This window comes from Dipodomys ordii, unplaced genomic scaffold (assembly GCF_000151885.1).
Source record: "Dipodomys ordii isolate 6190 unplaced genomic scaffold, Dord_2.0 Scaffold192, whole genome shotgun sequence".
Taxonomy (NCBI): Eukaryota; Metazoa; Chordata; class Mammalia; order Rodentia; family Heteromyidae; genus Dipodomys; species Dipodomys ordii.
The window spans coordinates 3,107,629-3,123,365 of record NW_012267408.1 but is presented as its reverse complement, the minus strand read 5'-3'; the positions used below and the strand labels follow the sequence as shown (position 1 = coordinate 3,123,365).

Here is a 15,737-nt window from a genome sequence, read left to right as displayed (position 1 = left end):
CACGGTGGCTCCCGCCTGTAGTCCTAGCTACACAAGCCGGGGAGGAAAGTCCGTGAGACTTTTATCTCCAAGTAATCACCCAGAAGGAAGCAATGGCTCAAGCAGTAGAGCACTAGCCTGAGTGACAAAGCTAACAGAAAGCACCCAGATCCAGGGCACACGCCTCAGCATTGCATAAAACGCAGAACAGCAAAAACATCATCTGGAAAGCCTCGTTTCTTTCTGTTTGGAGCGACGTGCTCCATTGGGGGAACCTTCGTCGGCGGGATGGTAGTTTCCCGGGGAAGGCTTTGGCTGCGAAGCCTGCCACGCACAAGCATGGTGGCGGCGCACCGGAAGTAGCCGATTATTTTTGCTGGAGTCAGTTCTTCCGCGGGGCGGAAAAGGCATGCGGCAGGTGTCCCGACGATTTCCAGTCCCCTTTCCTTACAAGACCCCATGAGTAAGCTGTGGAGGCGCGGGAGCACCCCTGGGGCAATGGAGGCCCCAGAGCCGGGTAAGTGCGGGTCAGTCACCTTGAGGTCTTCTTGGCTAAGTAACTTCTTTCATTCCTCCGGGTTTCCTAGGCACCTAATCACTGGTAGAGGGGGAAAAGGCAGTGCTGTTGTTATGGTAACAGGTAGTAACGCGGGAAGAGTGGGACCCCTCTGGGGTGTATTTAATTCCGGGGTTCGGTCGAACACCTTTGACAAGCTCTTCTCTCACAGGGGAAGCATTAGAGTTGAGCCTGGCTGCTGCCCACGGCCACGGAATGCACAAGAAAAAACACAAAAAGCACAAGAAGAAACATAAAAAGAAACATCATCAAGAAGAGGACGCTGGGTTGACACAGCCCTCTTCTGTCAAGCCCCAGCTTAAACTCAAAATCAAGCTTGGTGGCCAGGTCCTGGGCACCAAGAGGTGAGACCGATTGGGAAAAGGTTTTACTTGGGGAACTTCTAGGAGCAGGTAAAGAGAGACGTGGGAAGGTGGATGGGCTTTCTAGAAGACAAGAGTGTAGGTACTGATAATCAGGGCCCAGATCAAGACAGCAAGGATTGGAAAGCCTGTCTGCAGCTACTGAGCAGGGGGACACATTTGCTCACTTTACAGAGTTGCTTTTCTGCAGTGTTCCTACCTTCACTGTGATCCCTGAGGGTCCTCGATCACCCTCTCCTTTGATGGTGGTGGATAATGAAGAAGAACCTATGGAAGGAGTCCCCCTAGAGCAATACCGAGCCTGGCTGGGTGAGAAGGATCTGGAGGTGGGAAAACTGGGTTAATCTTGTACCTGGCTAAAAGAAGGGAGGATGGTTTGAAGTGGGTAATACTGAATGTTCCAATATTAACCTGGCTACTTGAGGATTCTTTGAACAAGTCAACTTTTAACTCTTCTATTTTCCTTCCCAGATGAAGACAGTAATCTGTCCCCCTCCCCACTTCCGGAGTTGTCAGGAAGTTTAGGGGGCCAAGAGGAAGAGGAGGAACAAAGGTGGCTGGATGCCCTGGAGAAAGGGGAGCTGGATGATAATGGAGACCTCAAGAAGGAGATCAATGAGCGGCTGCTCACTGCTCGACAGGTAAGTTAGTTTGTTCTTTATTCACTTAACATTTGTGTGTGTGTTTGTGTGTATAGATGAGAGAGAGAACTTGCCATGTCCCAAGTACTTTGGTAGGCAGTGAGGTTATCAGTGGGAAAACAGAAAGACCTCAACAGTTTCAGTTCTCTTGGATCTGTTTGTCTAGTGTGTGCTTGAGGGAGGGATGGTGGCACATAAGTTAATAAACAATTTCAAAAAGGTGGAGTTTATGACAAAGATGGGAATGTGGCTTAGTGGTAGAGTGCTTGCCTGTCATGAGTGAAGTCCTGGGTTCAATTCCTCAGTACCACATAAACAGGAAAATGCCAGAGGTGGTGCTGTGGCTCACATGGTAGAGTGCTAGCCTTGAGCAAAAGAAGTTGGTGCCCTGAGTTCATGCTCCAGACTGGCAAAAAAAAAAAAGTAAGGCAATAAAGACAAGAAAAAAAATTAGAGTAGTTAAGGGAAATGCCTTTTTGTGACTTAGAAATTATGTAATCACTTAATCACAATCAAAAAAAAAAAAGAACTTCGGGGAAGGGAGGGAGGGAGGGGATGGTAGGGGAAAACAATGGAGGGGCTAACAATGTTCAAGAGGAAGTGTACTCATTACCTCACTCATGTAACTGTAACCCTCTGTATAGTATCTTTACAATAAAAAATTAAAAAAAAAAAGAAAACATAAACATTTTCAGTACTACAGCTTTTCAGGCAAAGAGGCCAACATGCATAAAAACCCTGAAACTACAACATGCAAAGCAGGGTAAAGAAGGAAAAAAAAACGTGACTAAGACAATGATGGGTTTTATGCAGAGAAATAATATATTTGATTATAATATATAAATAATGGCTTCTATATAGAAAAAGAGATAGAAACTGGAGGATGGGAGAGAAGCCCAGAGACTGGCCATTAGATATGATTGTAGACAGGATTATAGGTGTCCCATACCTATAATCCTATCTGCTCAAGAGGCTGTGATCCAAAGATTGAGGTTTGAAGCAGCCTGGACAGAAAAGTCCAGAGACTTCAATTAACTGGCAGAAGCCAATTAAAGGTATAGCTCAAAAGAGCACTTAAGCAGGTTCAAGGCCCTGAATTCATTTGAGCACTTAAGCAGGTTCAAGGCCCTGAATTCATTTGAGCACTTAAGCAGGTTCAAGGCCCTGAATTCATTTGAGCACTTAAGCAGGTTCAAGCCCTGAATTCAAATCCTGTTGCAGACGCGCACGTGCGGGTGTGTGTGTGTGTCTGTGTGTCTGTGTCTGTGTGTGTGTTGTGACCCCGTCTGTCCGTGTGTGTCTGTCTGTGGGTGAACACACGTACACACACACACACACACACACACACACACAAGCTGTTAGTGGTTATGTTGTGAGGGGTGGGGGTTGGATTAAAGAAAAAGTAATCAAGAATAATTCTGAAACTGGGCACTGGTAGCTATCACCTGTAATCCTAGGTACTCAGAGGATCATGGTTCAAAGCCAGCCTGGGCAAGAAAGTTCCATGAGACTCTTATCTCCAATAAACCACTCAAAAAAACAGAGGTGGTGCTGTGGCTCAAGTGGTAGAGCACTAGCCTTGAGCTGAAGAGCTGAGGGACAAGGCCCAGGCCCAGAGTTCAAGCCCTACAACTGACAACAACAACAACAATAATAATAATAATTCTGAAAGTCTGGTGTTAGTGGCTCACATCTGTAAACCTAGCTACTCTGGAGATTGAGATCTAAGGATTGTGGTTTGAAGCCAGGCCAAACAGTAAAAGTCTATGAGATTCTTTTTTTGGGGGGAGGAGAGGGTCCAGTTGTGGGGCCTGAACTCTGGGCCTGGGCGCTGCCCCTCAGCTCTTCAGCTCAAAGCTAGCACTCTACCACTATGAGCCACAGTGCCACTTTTTTCTTATGTGGTGCTGAGGAATGGAACCCAGGGCCTCATGCATGCAAGGCAAGCGCTCTACCACTGAGCCACCTTCCCAGCCCCAGTCTATGAGATTCTTATTTCCAGTTAATCACCAAAAAGTTAGAAGTGAAACTGTGACTGGAGTGGTAAAGCACTAGCCTTGAGCAAAAAATACCAGCATCCAGGTCCTGAGTTCAAGCCCCAGCCCCAGTGCTGGCTGGGGAAAAAAAGTATCTTTTTTTGTTTGGTGTGCAGTTACTCAATTGATGCTATCAAGACTTCTCTTTAATTAAAAACAAAAACTTGAGAAAAGGTGATACAGAGTTTTGGAACTCTTCTCCTTGAGAATCAAGGAGATACAGTTGAACGTGAGACCTGGGAGGAAGCTATATAGTAAGAGCCCCCAAAGTGGGTGTTTATTAATTCTCGCCTACCCGTGCTCATGCTGCAAGACCCTACTCTCCATGTGCCCTCTTTCCCCCTCCCGAGACCCTGGTGGGCCGCACCACTCTCATCTCCTATTTTCAAACACCCTCCTTCACTTTCCCTGCAGCGAGCACTGCTCCAGAAGGCGCGGAGTCAGCCTTCCCCCATGCTGCCGCTGCCGGTGGCTGCAGGCTGCCCGGCCCCTGCCCTCACCGAGGAGATGTTGCTGAAGAGGGAAGAGCGGGCCCGGAAGCGGCGGCTGCAGGCCGCCCGGCGAGCCGAGGAACACAAGAACCAGACGATCGAGCGCCTCACCAAGACTGCTGCGCCCAGCGGCCGCGGAGGCCGGGGGACGGCGCGGGGCGAACGGCGGGGTGGGCGCGCTGCAGCCCTGGCTCCCATGGTTCGCTACTGCAGCGGGGCGCAGGGTTCCACCCTTTCCTTCCCACCTGGCGTCCCTGCCCCCGCCGCTGTGGCTCAGCGGCCACCCCCTCCGGGCCCTCCTCCACGCTGCTCCGTCCCCGGCTGCCCCCACCCGCGCCGCTACGCCTGCTCCCGAACCGGCCAGGCACTGTGTAGTCTTCAGTGCTACCGCATCAACCTGCAGATGCGGCTGGGGGGACCTGAAGGCCCTGCATCCCCGCTTTTGGCTACTTAAGTAGTCAAACTTGGACTTTCCACCCTCGTCTATGTCTGGTTTTCATTGTCTTCTCCCACTTATTAAATTATATCCGGCGCTCCTGTTTGTACAGAATTGGGGGAAGAGGGGATAAGGGAAGACGAATCTTGGGAACACACAACTTGCCCTCCCAGGGGCTTAGGAACGACGGCAAGAAGCACAGCGGGTCTGCCACCGACCGACCGAACTCGGGTAGACTTTTTTCCGAACCTCTCCAGTTCCATCCGGATGGGAAATATGGTTCGAGCCAATCAGCGAGAACTTTGCTCTTCTGGACGGTCTCCCATTGGCTGACAAGTCAAGGCCCGTTCTGTTGTCTGTATTGGCTCTTGTTGCTGTCAGTCAGGACCCTTGGTTGAGCCGTCCCCCACTCTTTGTCTGTGCAAGCTCTTGTTGTCTGGGAGAGCGGAGGAGGCGCTGCGGTGGATTGGTCATAGGGAGAGCTCTCTTTTCTGCTCCTATTGGCCGGTCCGTCGATGAGCGGTAGTCATTGGTTGGACTAGGCAACCAAGATTTTAGTTGGCCGAGCTCTCCCCGGATGGAAGCTCGGGCCGCTGAGCGATGGTGGCGGCACTGAAGATGGGCCGGGCAGGGACCATGGCGGTGGACGTAGAGGTGGCAGGGGCGGGGCAGCTGGCGGTAGAGGAGGCTGTGGTCTTCAGGGGGCTGTAGGTGGAGGCATGGCTCGGGCCAGCAGCGGGAACGGCAGCGAGGAGGCCTGGGGGGCACTTCGGGCGCCGCAACAGCAGGTATCCCAACAGCTCCAAAAGCCTATCACGACAGCCATTTATTTCGCTTTCCCCTTTCCTGTCCCTTCCTGTTGCAGGTTAGGGGAGGAACTTACGGAGCCAAAGGTACTGTGAAGTTCCTAAGCATATCCCTTTCACTCTTTGTCTAAACTTTGAAATGTAGACGTAGTTGACTTTACCTGCAGCCTCATAGACACCATCCCATGGCTGCAGTGGAAGCTTGCAGTGACTCCCCAGTGACCAGAAACATAGTGAGGCTCCCTCCTTCTGTCTTGCAACAGTTATTTCTGGTGTTTTTCTATATGCCTATTGTCACAACAGAGTCCAGCAGTATTTTCTCCTAAGGGAGCAATTTGGAGAAGAGATGGCACCCAGACCTGTGCCTTTGGTGCCATCCTTTATCACCCACAGTAATCCCAGCTGGTTGGGAGCGCTGCTCTGCGTCTCACACTGCCTCTCCACCCTAGAGAACCTGAGAGCCACGGGTGGAAAGATCTAAGGGAGGGTGGGGGTGTCAGTCTGTGGGGGATGATGGAAGCATTTTAGCTTTGGAAGTGACCTTAAATCCCTCCCTGTTGTCTGAGGCTTTAAAATATCTCACACTGTCTTAACAGAAAGCACCCTAGGGTGACAGGCTTGACTGAGACAGGTCTTGGATGTACACAACTGAAATCTTTCTCTTTGCATGTCCATATTTTTGTTTTCTAGATTGATTTTTTTTTCTAGTCCAAATCCTCTCCCACATGGACAACCCTGAAGATATTTGACTACCCCCTTATTAATCCCCTATTGGCATCTTTCCAAGCTGACCTTGGCTCACAGGGTGGGAGTTGTATGTGCATGCAGGAGTTGGGATGAATGGTGTCTTGAGCTAGAATCTCCCTTAGTTCTAAGTGCCTCCTTGCCCCTCAGCTTCGAGAGCTGTGCCCAGGCGTGAACAACCAGCCCTACCTCTGTGAGAGTGGTCACTGCTGCGGGGAGACTGGCTGCTGCACTTACTACTATGAGCTCTGGTGTGAGTCTCCAAGAGTGACAATTCTCAAGTTCCTCTGCCTACCCTCCCTTCTGCCTCATAATTGCAGCCTTCAAGGACCCCTTTCTGCTTAGGAGGTATCTGAGATATATTATCCTTGCCTTCTTCAGGGTTCTGGCTACTCTGGACTGTCCTCATCCTCTTTAGCTGCTGTTGCGCCTTCCGCCACCGACGAGCTAAACTCCGGCTGCAACAACAGCAGCGGCAACGTGAGATCAACTTGTTGGCCTACCATGGGGCATGCCATGGGGCTGGCCCTGTTCCCACCAGTTCACTGCTTGACCTTCGTGAGTGACTTGAGGCTCTAGGTCCACTCCTAGTATCCCTTCTCAAATCAGGACCCTGAATCACCCCAACTTCCCTTTTGCAGTCATTTCAAGGAACACTTTTTTTTTTTTTTGTCAGTCCTTGTGCTTGAACTCTGGGCCTGGGCACTGTCCCTGAGCTTCTTTTTGCACTCTACCACTTGAGTCACAGCCCCACTTCAGGCTGTTTATGTGGTACTGAGGAATCAAACCCAGGACTTCATGCATGCTAGGCAAGCACTCTACTGCGAAGCCACATTCCCAGCCCTCAAGGAACCTCTTTTCCCCTAATATGACACTCTCCCATCCTGGTTGCCTTCCACTGCCTATACTGTTCTCTTCTCTACAGGCCTTCTCAGCGCCTTCAAACCCCCAGCCTATGAGGATGTGGTTCATCGCCCAGGCACACCGCCACCTCCTTACACTATGGCCCCCGGCCACCCCTTGACTGCTTCCAGTGAATGCACCTGCTGTTCCTCTGCATCCAGCTGCCCTGCCCACTGCGAGGGGACAAATGTGGAAGGTGTTTCCTCCCACCAGAGTGCTCCCCCTCATCAGGAGAGTGAGCCTGGGGCAGGAATGAGCCCTGCCCACACCCCCCCCTCTTGCCGCTACCGTCGCCTAACTGGTGACTCAGGTATTGAGCTCTGCCCTTGTCCTGACTCCAGTGAAGGTGAGCCAGTCAAAGAGATGAGGGTTAGTGCCACCCCACCAGGTCTGGAGGGCCAGTCTCCTTGTGCACTGCCCCCAGAACCCATGCTACAGGTCTCTCCTGTGGGGTTGGCTTCAAATGGAGACATACCATAAGTAGTCTTGGATGGATAGGTTTCTTAGCCACCAGAGACAGCCCTGTTTTCAAGTCCTTCTTGGCCCCTCCTGTCCTTCCTACTATCTACCTGAAAGGGCGGGAGCCCTGGGGATGGGGGCAGTACTGGGAGACTGCTAGCTTTACCCACCCCCCAACACATACACAGGAGCCTTTAATCTCATTAAAGAGATGTGAACCAGCCGTTTGTGGATTTGAGTGAACTAGAACTCAACATATTACAATTGTATTTGACCTGACTGGTTGTTTGGAGGGACAGATAATGGCCCATTTATCTATCTTCCCTTATGACAGTAGGGAGCCCCAAGGCCTGAACTGAGCTAATGCCTTTTGACAGGCCATAACCGGTAAAAACAAGAGTTTGGTTATGCTTTTTTTTTTTTCACTTTATTTAGAAAAATAGACTCTTGATTCACATTCACCCCAGGGCTATGTGGGATGATAGTAGAAGACACCTGAGATGAGCTAAGGAAGGTTTGAATTACTGGCATCTGAGGGACTAGGGTCAGAAGCCACAGATCTTGTCTCCAGATTCAAAATGCCGTGAGTGGCCGGGCTCTCCTCCCATCTCTGCTTCAGTACTCTTCAGCCATGATCAGTAAGACCAGGCTGGTCCAGCCATGGAAAGGGCGGCAGCCCATGCCCCGCCCATCCCGGTCACTGTACTGTTCCCATAGGAATCCTGTGGCCTGGTACTGCCGCCGCACATTGCCCACCACATTGGCACGGAGCTCACTGTATAGCTTGGCAGCCTGCGTCTGGAAGGGACCAGCCAGATGCCCATAGTGGTGGAGTGCTCCCAAGGCCAAGTAGTTGACATTGAGCCACACAGCACCTCGCCAATAAGGAGGGTCATGCTCAGAATTGCGCTGACCATAAAAGGAACTAGAAGCTGCAAGGGAGCGCAGTCCAAAGGGGCTCCAGAGATGGCGGCTGTCACCTAGAACATCAAGTAAGGGCCCAAGACGGGGTGAGTTGGGGTCTAGAAGCCGCAACAGAAAGGGAAAAAGAGTTACATAGCCCAGGACATCCACATATTGCAAGCGAGGTGGGGGCCGGCCCACCACCCGAACCAGCCCATGAGGAGGCCTCGGTTTCAGCTGTACTGCTTTTGTGTGGTTTCCAAAGTCTGCAAAGACTCCTAGCTCTGGAGCCCAGTGCAGTTCATCCAGTGTATCCTGTGCCTCCAGTGAGGCGGCCAGGGGACTCAGCTCAGCAGCGGCCTCAGCCTCCCCCAGCCTTTCTGCAAGCTGTGACAGTACACGGGCACCCAGTGCTATCCAGCATCTTAGGTCCAGGTGGCGCTCAGTTGTTGAAGGATGTGAAGCCCGGGGGTAGTCATCCAACCCAGAGGGCAGTGTCTTGGGGTTTAGTAAGGTAGGCAAGGCTGGGTCCCGGCCCCGCCAGCGGTAAGATAGTGGTACTGGCCCTGCCTGGCTCTGATGGAGCCAGGAGAACCAGGCATGTAGGCGAGGGAAAGCCCTGCGGAGGAAGGCCAAGTCAACAGGGTCACCACCTTCTAGCATGTGTTCTACCGGCAAGAGCAGGGTTGGAGGGTTGGCATGGGCTGCCCGCTGCACTAGGAACTCTGGGGGCACCCGGGCTCGGGCCTCATCGCCCAGTATCTGCTCTCGCCCAATCCAGCCATCAGCATTGAGCAGTCCTAGCCAGTGGCCTACGGCCTCCCGAGTGAGGCGTGGATCCCACCGCTGGACCACTAGCTGGTGAAAGCCCTCATCCCAAAGGAAGCCTCGTGGGAAGAATGACCTGGAGGGTACCCCTGAGAAAAGAGGGACAGGTGGAAAAAGGGCTGGGTCCACCTTCTGCTCTGATCCTTCCACCCCCATGTCTGGCAATACCAGACTCTGCCCATAGAAGTAACCAATCCCACCAAGGAGGCCACTGAGGGCAACCTGACCCAAGGTCAGCTCCTCAGGGGTCAGGCCTTTCTCCTTTAGCTGGAAGATCTTCTCAAAGTGCTCCTGGAAGGCTTTAGCATGATTCTCTAGGGCCTGGGTCAGTAGGCTGCCTGCCAGCTGCCCCAGGGCTTGGTTTCTTCCTGTCCGGGCACTGCCCGATTCAAACACAAATTCCACAGAAAATGGGACTTTCAGTGTAACCTGCTGTATCAAGAATTGCCCTTGTCCCTGCCCTTGTCCGCTTGGGCCTCTGTCCTCCCACTTCAGAGATCCAGGCAAGCCAAGGTAACGTTCAGGAGAAGCCCCTGGGGGCCGATGCTGAAACCAGCTATTTAGGCGACTCTTCACCATGTCTGTCAGAAGGGGCAGTCCTGGGTTGGAGGACCAGAAGACATTGTAGCTTGAAGGCAAGAAGACAAACAGGAAATATTATTCAGGAAGAAGGGATAGGTTTATAAAGGGAAATAGGTAATCAGGAGTCAGGATGGGCACCCTTGGCAGTATAGGAAACAAGGAGATGGAGAAGACAAAACAGGTAGGCTAGGGGAAATAGAATCAGGCCAAGTTGACATGCACACCACCCCTACTACTACCACCACATTCTTTCCCCATTTACCTGCCATACTTGGGTGCAGTGTCCCCTGGACTGGTTGGTGGTAGAAGAGAAAATCGGAAGTCACCAAGGTCATTGGAATGCCCACTGATGAACTTCAATTGCCCCTTGGGTCCAGCCTCTGGTAGTAGGACTTCCTGGCCATCTGTCACCACATAGAAGAATAGGGAGACCAAGGGGAAGGCAGGGGTACCTGAAGCCTAGGGTACCAAAGAGAACAAAAAACAACAGAACTTGATTGGCATTATTTTGAGAATCACGTTTAGTGAGGGAAAAGGATCCCAAGCAGGAATAACATGGACCAACAAATATCTGACAGTGTTGAGAATCACCATTCAACTCAGTAAGTGGGTACAAGCAGTAGAATGGATTTTAGGGCTCTCTGGGAATGGAGAGTACTGGAGTGCTATGTCCTGTACTAAGAATTGACACAGGTGATTTCATTTAATTCTTACAATCTTGTGAGTTAGGTGGTGATGCTACTATCTCTGCTTTACAAACAAAGAAATTTAAGACTTAAAAGGTGATAGGCAGAGATGTGATACAAATAATGTAGGACCAAATCCAGGCAGCCAGATTCGTTGCCCTGGCTGTCAATCCCCATTTCAGGCTGCATATTCTGGCAGTAAGGAAGGGATGGAGGGAGTCTGGGCTTAGGAAAGGGTAACCTGAGGCCCTGACCTGAGGCTCTATAGTCACTCTCCAGCTCCAGTCCCCTCCGTGCTGACCCCCAGGCCTCTTGACGAACTCAGTGGTGAGCCTTAAGGCCCCATCCTGGATGTGTTGTCGCCCGAAGGAGAGGCCGTCGTGGAACTCCCAGCCATAGGGACCCACGCCGTCCCCCTGCTCACACGTGTGCCTGAGCTTAGGGGTCCCTGAGGTTGCGCCCTGTTGCGCCCACATCAGTCCTGGGGGTAGAATGGCCGTGTAAGTCAAAGAGAACGCAGTCCCTCTGGGACTCCGAGAACTTTCGGGTCATCCCTCTTCATAACTCCTGATCCACGCCTCCCCACCCTGATTCTGGCGGGAAGGTTGGGCTGCCCGCCCTTAGGCCCGGTTACCGGTGAGTAGAGGCTTCGGGCTGCGAGTCTTCATGCCGAAGTAGACGTGAGGGCGGTAGGTGCCCCAGAAGAGGTCCGGGGCCACGGCGGGGCTGGATGAGTCGGGGGACAGTGCTGGGGGTGCCGAGTGCAGAGTGACCGCCCGCTGCGCACGGTGCCACGCTACCATCCAACGTCCCGACAGAGCTAGAGCCACGGCCAGAACAAGGACCACGGCGGCCATCGTCGCACCCCGCACCGCGCCACGGGTCCCGCCACCCCGGCCGTCCCGACGCCCAGGACCGCCCCGAGCCGCCCTCTCAACTGTCCGAGCTCCTTCAGCCGGCGGCGCAGCGCGGCGGCGCCGCTCGCCCCGGGCCATCCCGGCACGGAGATCGGCACTGCCGAAAGGAGGCAGTGGAGCACAGGCCCTGCCGTGCCTCTCCGGCTCGCGGCCCGCACCCCAGCGACCACCGTCCTGTCAACAGCACCTGCGCCCGCGCCTCCCGCTCCACTAGACTTCCTCCCGGAAGTCCCGCCCCTCCACGTCAGACCGAGTGCCCGAGCCCGGAACCGCCGTGACTGGCGGCAGGTGGCTGGGCGTCCCGTACATTCATCAGTTCTCGGCTTCTTTTACTTGACAGCTTAGCGGAAGGAAGCATCGCCGCACTTCGAGCGTTTTGTTTGTTCTAGAAGCTGGCTCCAGTCGCTCGTAGAAAACGGTGCCCTAACAAGCACAGCTAACTTGGACAGACCTCAGGCTTGGGTAGTAGTAGCTAACTTGGTACTTGCAGGCTGGCGTCCGGTCAAGTTGTGTCGTGGACATCCTACCTGGGACTTAAGAGAAGTCACATCTCCACTCGGCCTACAATTTTCCTTTTTATGCAGTAGTGGGGATCGAACCCAGAAACTTGCGCGTATATACCGCCCAAACCCAATGTTCAGCTGAATTTGTTAGCTTTTCTTTTCTTTTCGCAGTGCTGGGGACTGAACCCGTAACTTCGTTCATTCTACACAAGTGCTCTACCTCAACTATATTCCCAGCCCTGGTCCACATCTCTATTATGGTATTTATTACACACATGAATTTTAATTGGTCGTGGGGCCTGAACTCTGGGCCTGGGCGCTGTCCCTCAGCTCTTCAACTCAAGGCTAGCGCTCTACCACTTGAGCCATAGCACCACTTCCAGCTTTTTCTGCTTATGTGGTGCTGAGGGATCTAACCCAGGGCCCCATGAGTGGTAGAGCAAGCGCTCTATGAATTTTATTTTTGTGTCCAAAAGTAATCACTGTTAACGTGCAAGGTCAATGCTAAATGTCTGTAAATTTCAACAAATGTTTATTACACACCTGTTATCACGATGAGGTCAGGGAGTAAACATCCACAACTTAGAAGTTCACCATTTAGAAGCACAGTGCCAGCATTCAACCCATGAGGAAAAACTGGTTGACACTGGCCCAAAACTGAGTAGTAGTCCATATCTATAGTGCAGGCACCACAGAAAAGGCTGAGTCAGGAGAACCTTGAGTTTGATGCCAACCCTGGATAAAAACCATAAAAAGCGTTGGGGACATGGCTGAAGTGATAGGGCACTTCATGCACTTCAATTCCTAGTACTAAAGGAAAAAAAAAACCTATCTCAAGATAACAGCCAGAAAAAAAAGATAACAGCCAGTTAATTATGGCACTGAGCAGTCAAACACAGGCTGTCAGTGTTCTTTCCAGCTTAGAAAGGTCATCTCCCATCTGCTGCTAGTGGTTTGTGCTTATAATCCTAGCTATTCAGGAGGCTGAGATCTGACAATCATGGTTCAAAGCCCAGGCAAGAAAGTCCAAGACCCTTATCTCCAATTAAAACACCTAAAAACCAGAAGTGGACCTGTGGCTCCAAGTGGTAGAGCAGTAGCCTTAAGCAAAAATGCTCAAGGACAACACCCAGACCCCCAGTTCAAGCCCCATGACTGACCAAAAAGAAAAAGGAAAAAGAAAAGGTATCTATCTTCCCAGTATTGTTGTAGACATTTTACAGGTATTAACTTGTTAAATTCTCAGACCTAAGTGCAGGCAGTCATCCCCTGAAATAGTCCAAGATTTGGTTCTAGGACTGCTGTTAAGTCCCTATAGATTGAGCCCTGCCCAAATCCCTTGTAAAACAGTCACAATACTTTATTTTTGGACACATGTGTCTTGTTTGTATCAGACTGCCATGGAACTCATTATCCTCCAACTTCAGCCTCCTGGGGGTGGGGGGGGGGGTTACAGACCTTGCTACCACATTCACTTTAAAATGTCACAGTTTTGCCTAAAACTTACACATTTCCTTTTGTATGCTTTAACTCATCTCTAGATCACTTTTTCACTATACAAGGTAAATGCTGTGTAAATCACTGCTTCACTGTAAGTACTGTTGAGGGATTAGTGACAAGAAAAAGTTTGTAGTGTTCAGTTCAGATGCAATTACTTTTCTAGAACATTTTTAATTCACGGTTGATTGAGCCCAAAAATACAGAATTGATGGATACAGAGGGCAGTAATATTATCCTTATTCAGTGAATAAGTATGCAGTCACTGGTAATTTTTACAAAGCTACTTAGAGCAGAACCAAGTTTTCAAATCATGGCAGCCCGGCTCTTTATTGACCCCAGGAAGTTTTTTTGTTTGTTTGTTTGCTGTTGCTGTAGGAAGGGTAAAGTTGGTAGACAAAGATCATAGTAATGTTATGGAGGGTCATATGAAACGTATTTTGCAAACTATATACCTGTCTCTAAGAGATTTTTCTGCCAGTCCTAGTGCTTGAACTCAGGGCCTGGACACTATCCTTAAACTTCTTTTGTTCAAGGCTAGCACTCTACCACTTGAGCCACAGCGCCACCTATGGCTTTTTCTGTTTATGTGGTACTAAGGAATGGAATCCAGGACTACATGCATGCCAGGCCAAGCACTCTACCACTAAGCCATATTCCCAGCCTCTAAGAGATCTTTGATTGCCATAATTGAGTATAATAAAGTCTGTAATAGCAGCTTTTCCCCCTATAACTCACAATAAGAAATGATGAGTACTGTTAGAATCTGAATGTGTGTGAGCACACGCACATACACACACAGCTTAGTTTCCTATCCAAAGGTATATCCTCTGAACAACTAAAGTACTGTTTTATTGAAAGAACAGTAGGGGGATCTGGGAAGGTGGCTCAGTGGTAGAGCGCTTGCCTTGCATGCATGAGGCCCTGGGTTCCATTCCCCAGCACCACATAAGCAAAAAGAAAAAAGCCAGAAGTGGCGCTGTGGCTCAAGTGGTAGAGTGCTAGCCTTGAGCTGAAGAGCTGAGGGGCAGCGCCCAGGCTCAGAGTTCAGGCCCCACAACCGGACCCCCCCCAAAAAAAATAGTAGGAAATGGAAAGGGACGGTGAGCAAATGTACACTGTATTCAATGTACACCGTGTAAAAAATGAATTATGTAATTTGTGGGTAGGCACAAAAGAGGAAGAATCAAGGACTGATACTAAGAAGTTTTTTTTATCTTCCATTCCTTCACTCTCTCCAGTCTAAGAAGTATTATACTCATAACCTGACTTATGGAATTGTAACCTTTCTGTACAGAACTTAATAAACAAAAACAAAAAAGAAAAAATTTATTAGGGGGGAGTAGAATGCTTCCCATTCTACATGACTTAACTTGATATTCTTTATTTCTTTTCTTTCCTTTTTAAATGGCTGATATAAACTGATCTCACAATCACTATAATAGATGTTAACCCAGTATAAAAATTTATTTCAGCCAGCATTTTCTGAAACATTGGTGGGAGATAAGCAGAGTCATGCACTTTGGGAAGATAAATTTAGCAGCACCAATACATAAAAGAGGACAGTCCTGACACTGCAACAGTGATACTCAGAATGAATGGGAATGGAGAGATCATCTGAGGAGCATTTTTATAAAGATTGGACATGATGGGCAAGGAAGAAGGCAGAATAAGGTAATACTGTGTTTATCAGCAAAGGTGGCTGAGCAGATTAGCTGTCTTTGAAAGGAATGGGAGAAATGATGTAAAATAATGCTATTTTTGACAAAGAACGTTGGTATTTGGTAAAAGCTGGTAGTACCATAGAAGCTGGGGTTAGAACCAAACAGAAATGTAAGGGTTTAACTCACAGATTATGGTTAAGAAAAACCAGAGTGGGCAAATTAAGAGTAGGAAAAACTACTAAAATAGGAAACAGCACAGGTTTTTGTGTTTTGTTTTGTAAGCAACATTAAAAGATAATGTGATGGGTGGAAGAAGCCAAATTCGGTAAAGTGGGGGAAAAAAAAAATCAAGTTCGTCCAGACCGGCCCTCCCCTCCCTCTGCCCTCGTCCTGAAGTGTCCAAAACGCAGTGTCGTGGAGAGGCACGCTCCCACCCCACCCCCCACACTTCCGGAGCCCTCCAGACGGTGACCGGAATAGGGATGAACAACTAAGACCAGGTCTTCTGAGATCACCCTCCTAGCCCCGTCCTGGTCCCAGGTTACAATGGGCTTGTCCTCGGGGCCGTCAGCGCCCGCCTGGCTTGTCCGCGCCGTCCTCCGCGCTCCTGGCCTGGACGTGGGAGGCGAAGGCCGTGAACATCTCCTGGGCGGTGAGGTGGGCGCCGCGCAGGATGAGGCGGTGCCCGTCTCCTGGGGGAAGGTTCGTCCCACCCGTGAGCCG

The 15,737-nt window shown here is 50.5% G+C and overlaps 4 protein-coding genes across 4 annotated transcripts in view; 2 read left to right on the top strand and 2 right to left on the bottom strand.

Annotated features, from left to right (window-relative positions):
- The first annotated feature begins 356 nt into the window (after positions 1 to 356).
- Ino80b (INO80 complex subunit B) lies at positions 357 to 4,620 on the top strand. The gene is made up of 5 exons (XM_013034618.1): positions 357 to 496; positions 708 to 900; positions 1,109 to 1,227; positions 1,390 to 1,559; positions 4,010 to 4,620. Exons 1-5 carry the CDS (start codon positions 439 to 441, stop codon positions 4,538 to 4,540), a joined length of 1,071 nt encoding a protein of 356 aa, XP_012890072.1. The 5' UTR covers positions 357 to 438; the 3' UTR covers positions 4,541 to 4,620.
- Positions 4,621 to 5,014: 394 nt separating this feature from the next.
- Wbp1 (WW domain binding protein 1) lies at positions 5,015 to 7,665 on the top strand. Its single transcript, XM_013034611.1, has 4 exons — positions 5,015 to 5,310; positions 6,223 to 6,325; positions 6,454 to 6,630; positions 6,998 to 7,665. The coding sequence occupies exons 1-4, from the start codon at positions 5,242 to 5,244 to the stop codon at positions 7,453 to 7,455; spliced, it is 807 nt and encodes a 268-aa protein (XP_012890065.1). The 5' UTR covers positions 5,015 to 5,241; the 3' UTR covers positions 7,456 to 7,665.
- A 187-nt stretch (positions 7,666 to 7,852) lies between these two features.
- On the bottom strand, positions 7,853 to 11,601 carry Mogs (mannosyl-oligosaccharide glucosidase). The gene is made up of 4 exons (XM_013034645.1): positions 11,068 to 11,601; positions 10,688 to 10,914; positions 10,010 to 10,206; positions 7,853 to 9,793 (listed from the first exon to the last, which is right to left on the bottom strand). The coding sequence occupies exons 1-4, from the start codon at positions 11,426 to 11,428 to the stop codon at positions 8,050 to 8,052; spliced, it is 2,529 nt and encodes an 842-aa protein (XP_012890099.1). The 5' UTR covers positions 11,429 to 11,601; the 3' UTR covers positions 7,853 to 8,049.
- A 3,191-nt stretch (positions 11,602 to 14,792) lies between these two features.
- Positions 14,793 to 15,737, bottom strand: part of Mrpl53 (mitochondrial ribosomal protein L53) — a 1,478-nt gene continuing 533 nt past the window's right edge. The window contains exon 2 of the mRNA XM_013034601.1: positions 14,793 to 15,706. Coding sequence (XP_012890055.1) covers positions 15,582 to 15,706 — 125 coding nt within the window. The 3' untranslated portion in view covers positions 14,793 to 15,581. The remainder of the gene's footprint in view (positions 15,707 to 15,737) is intronic.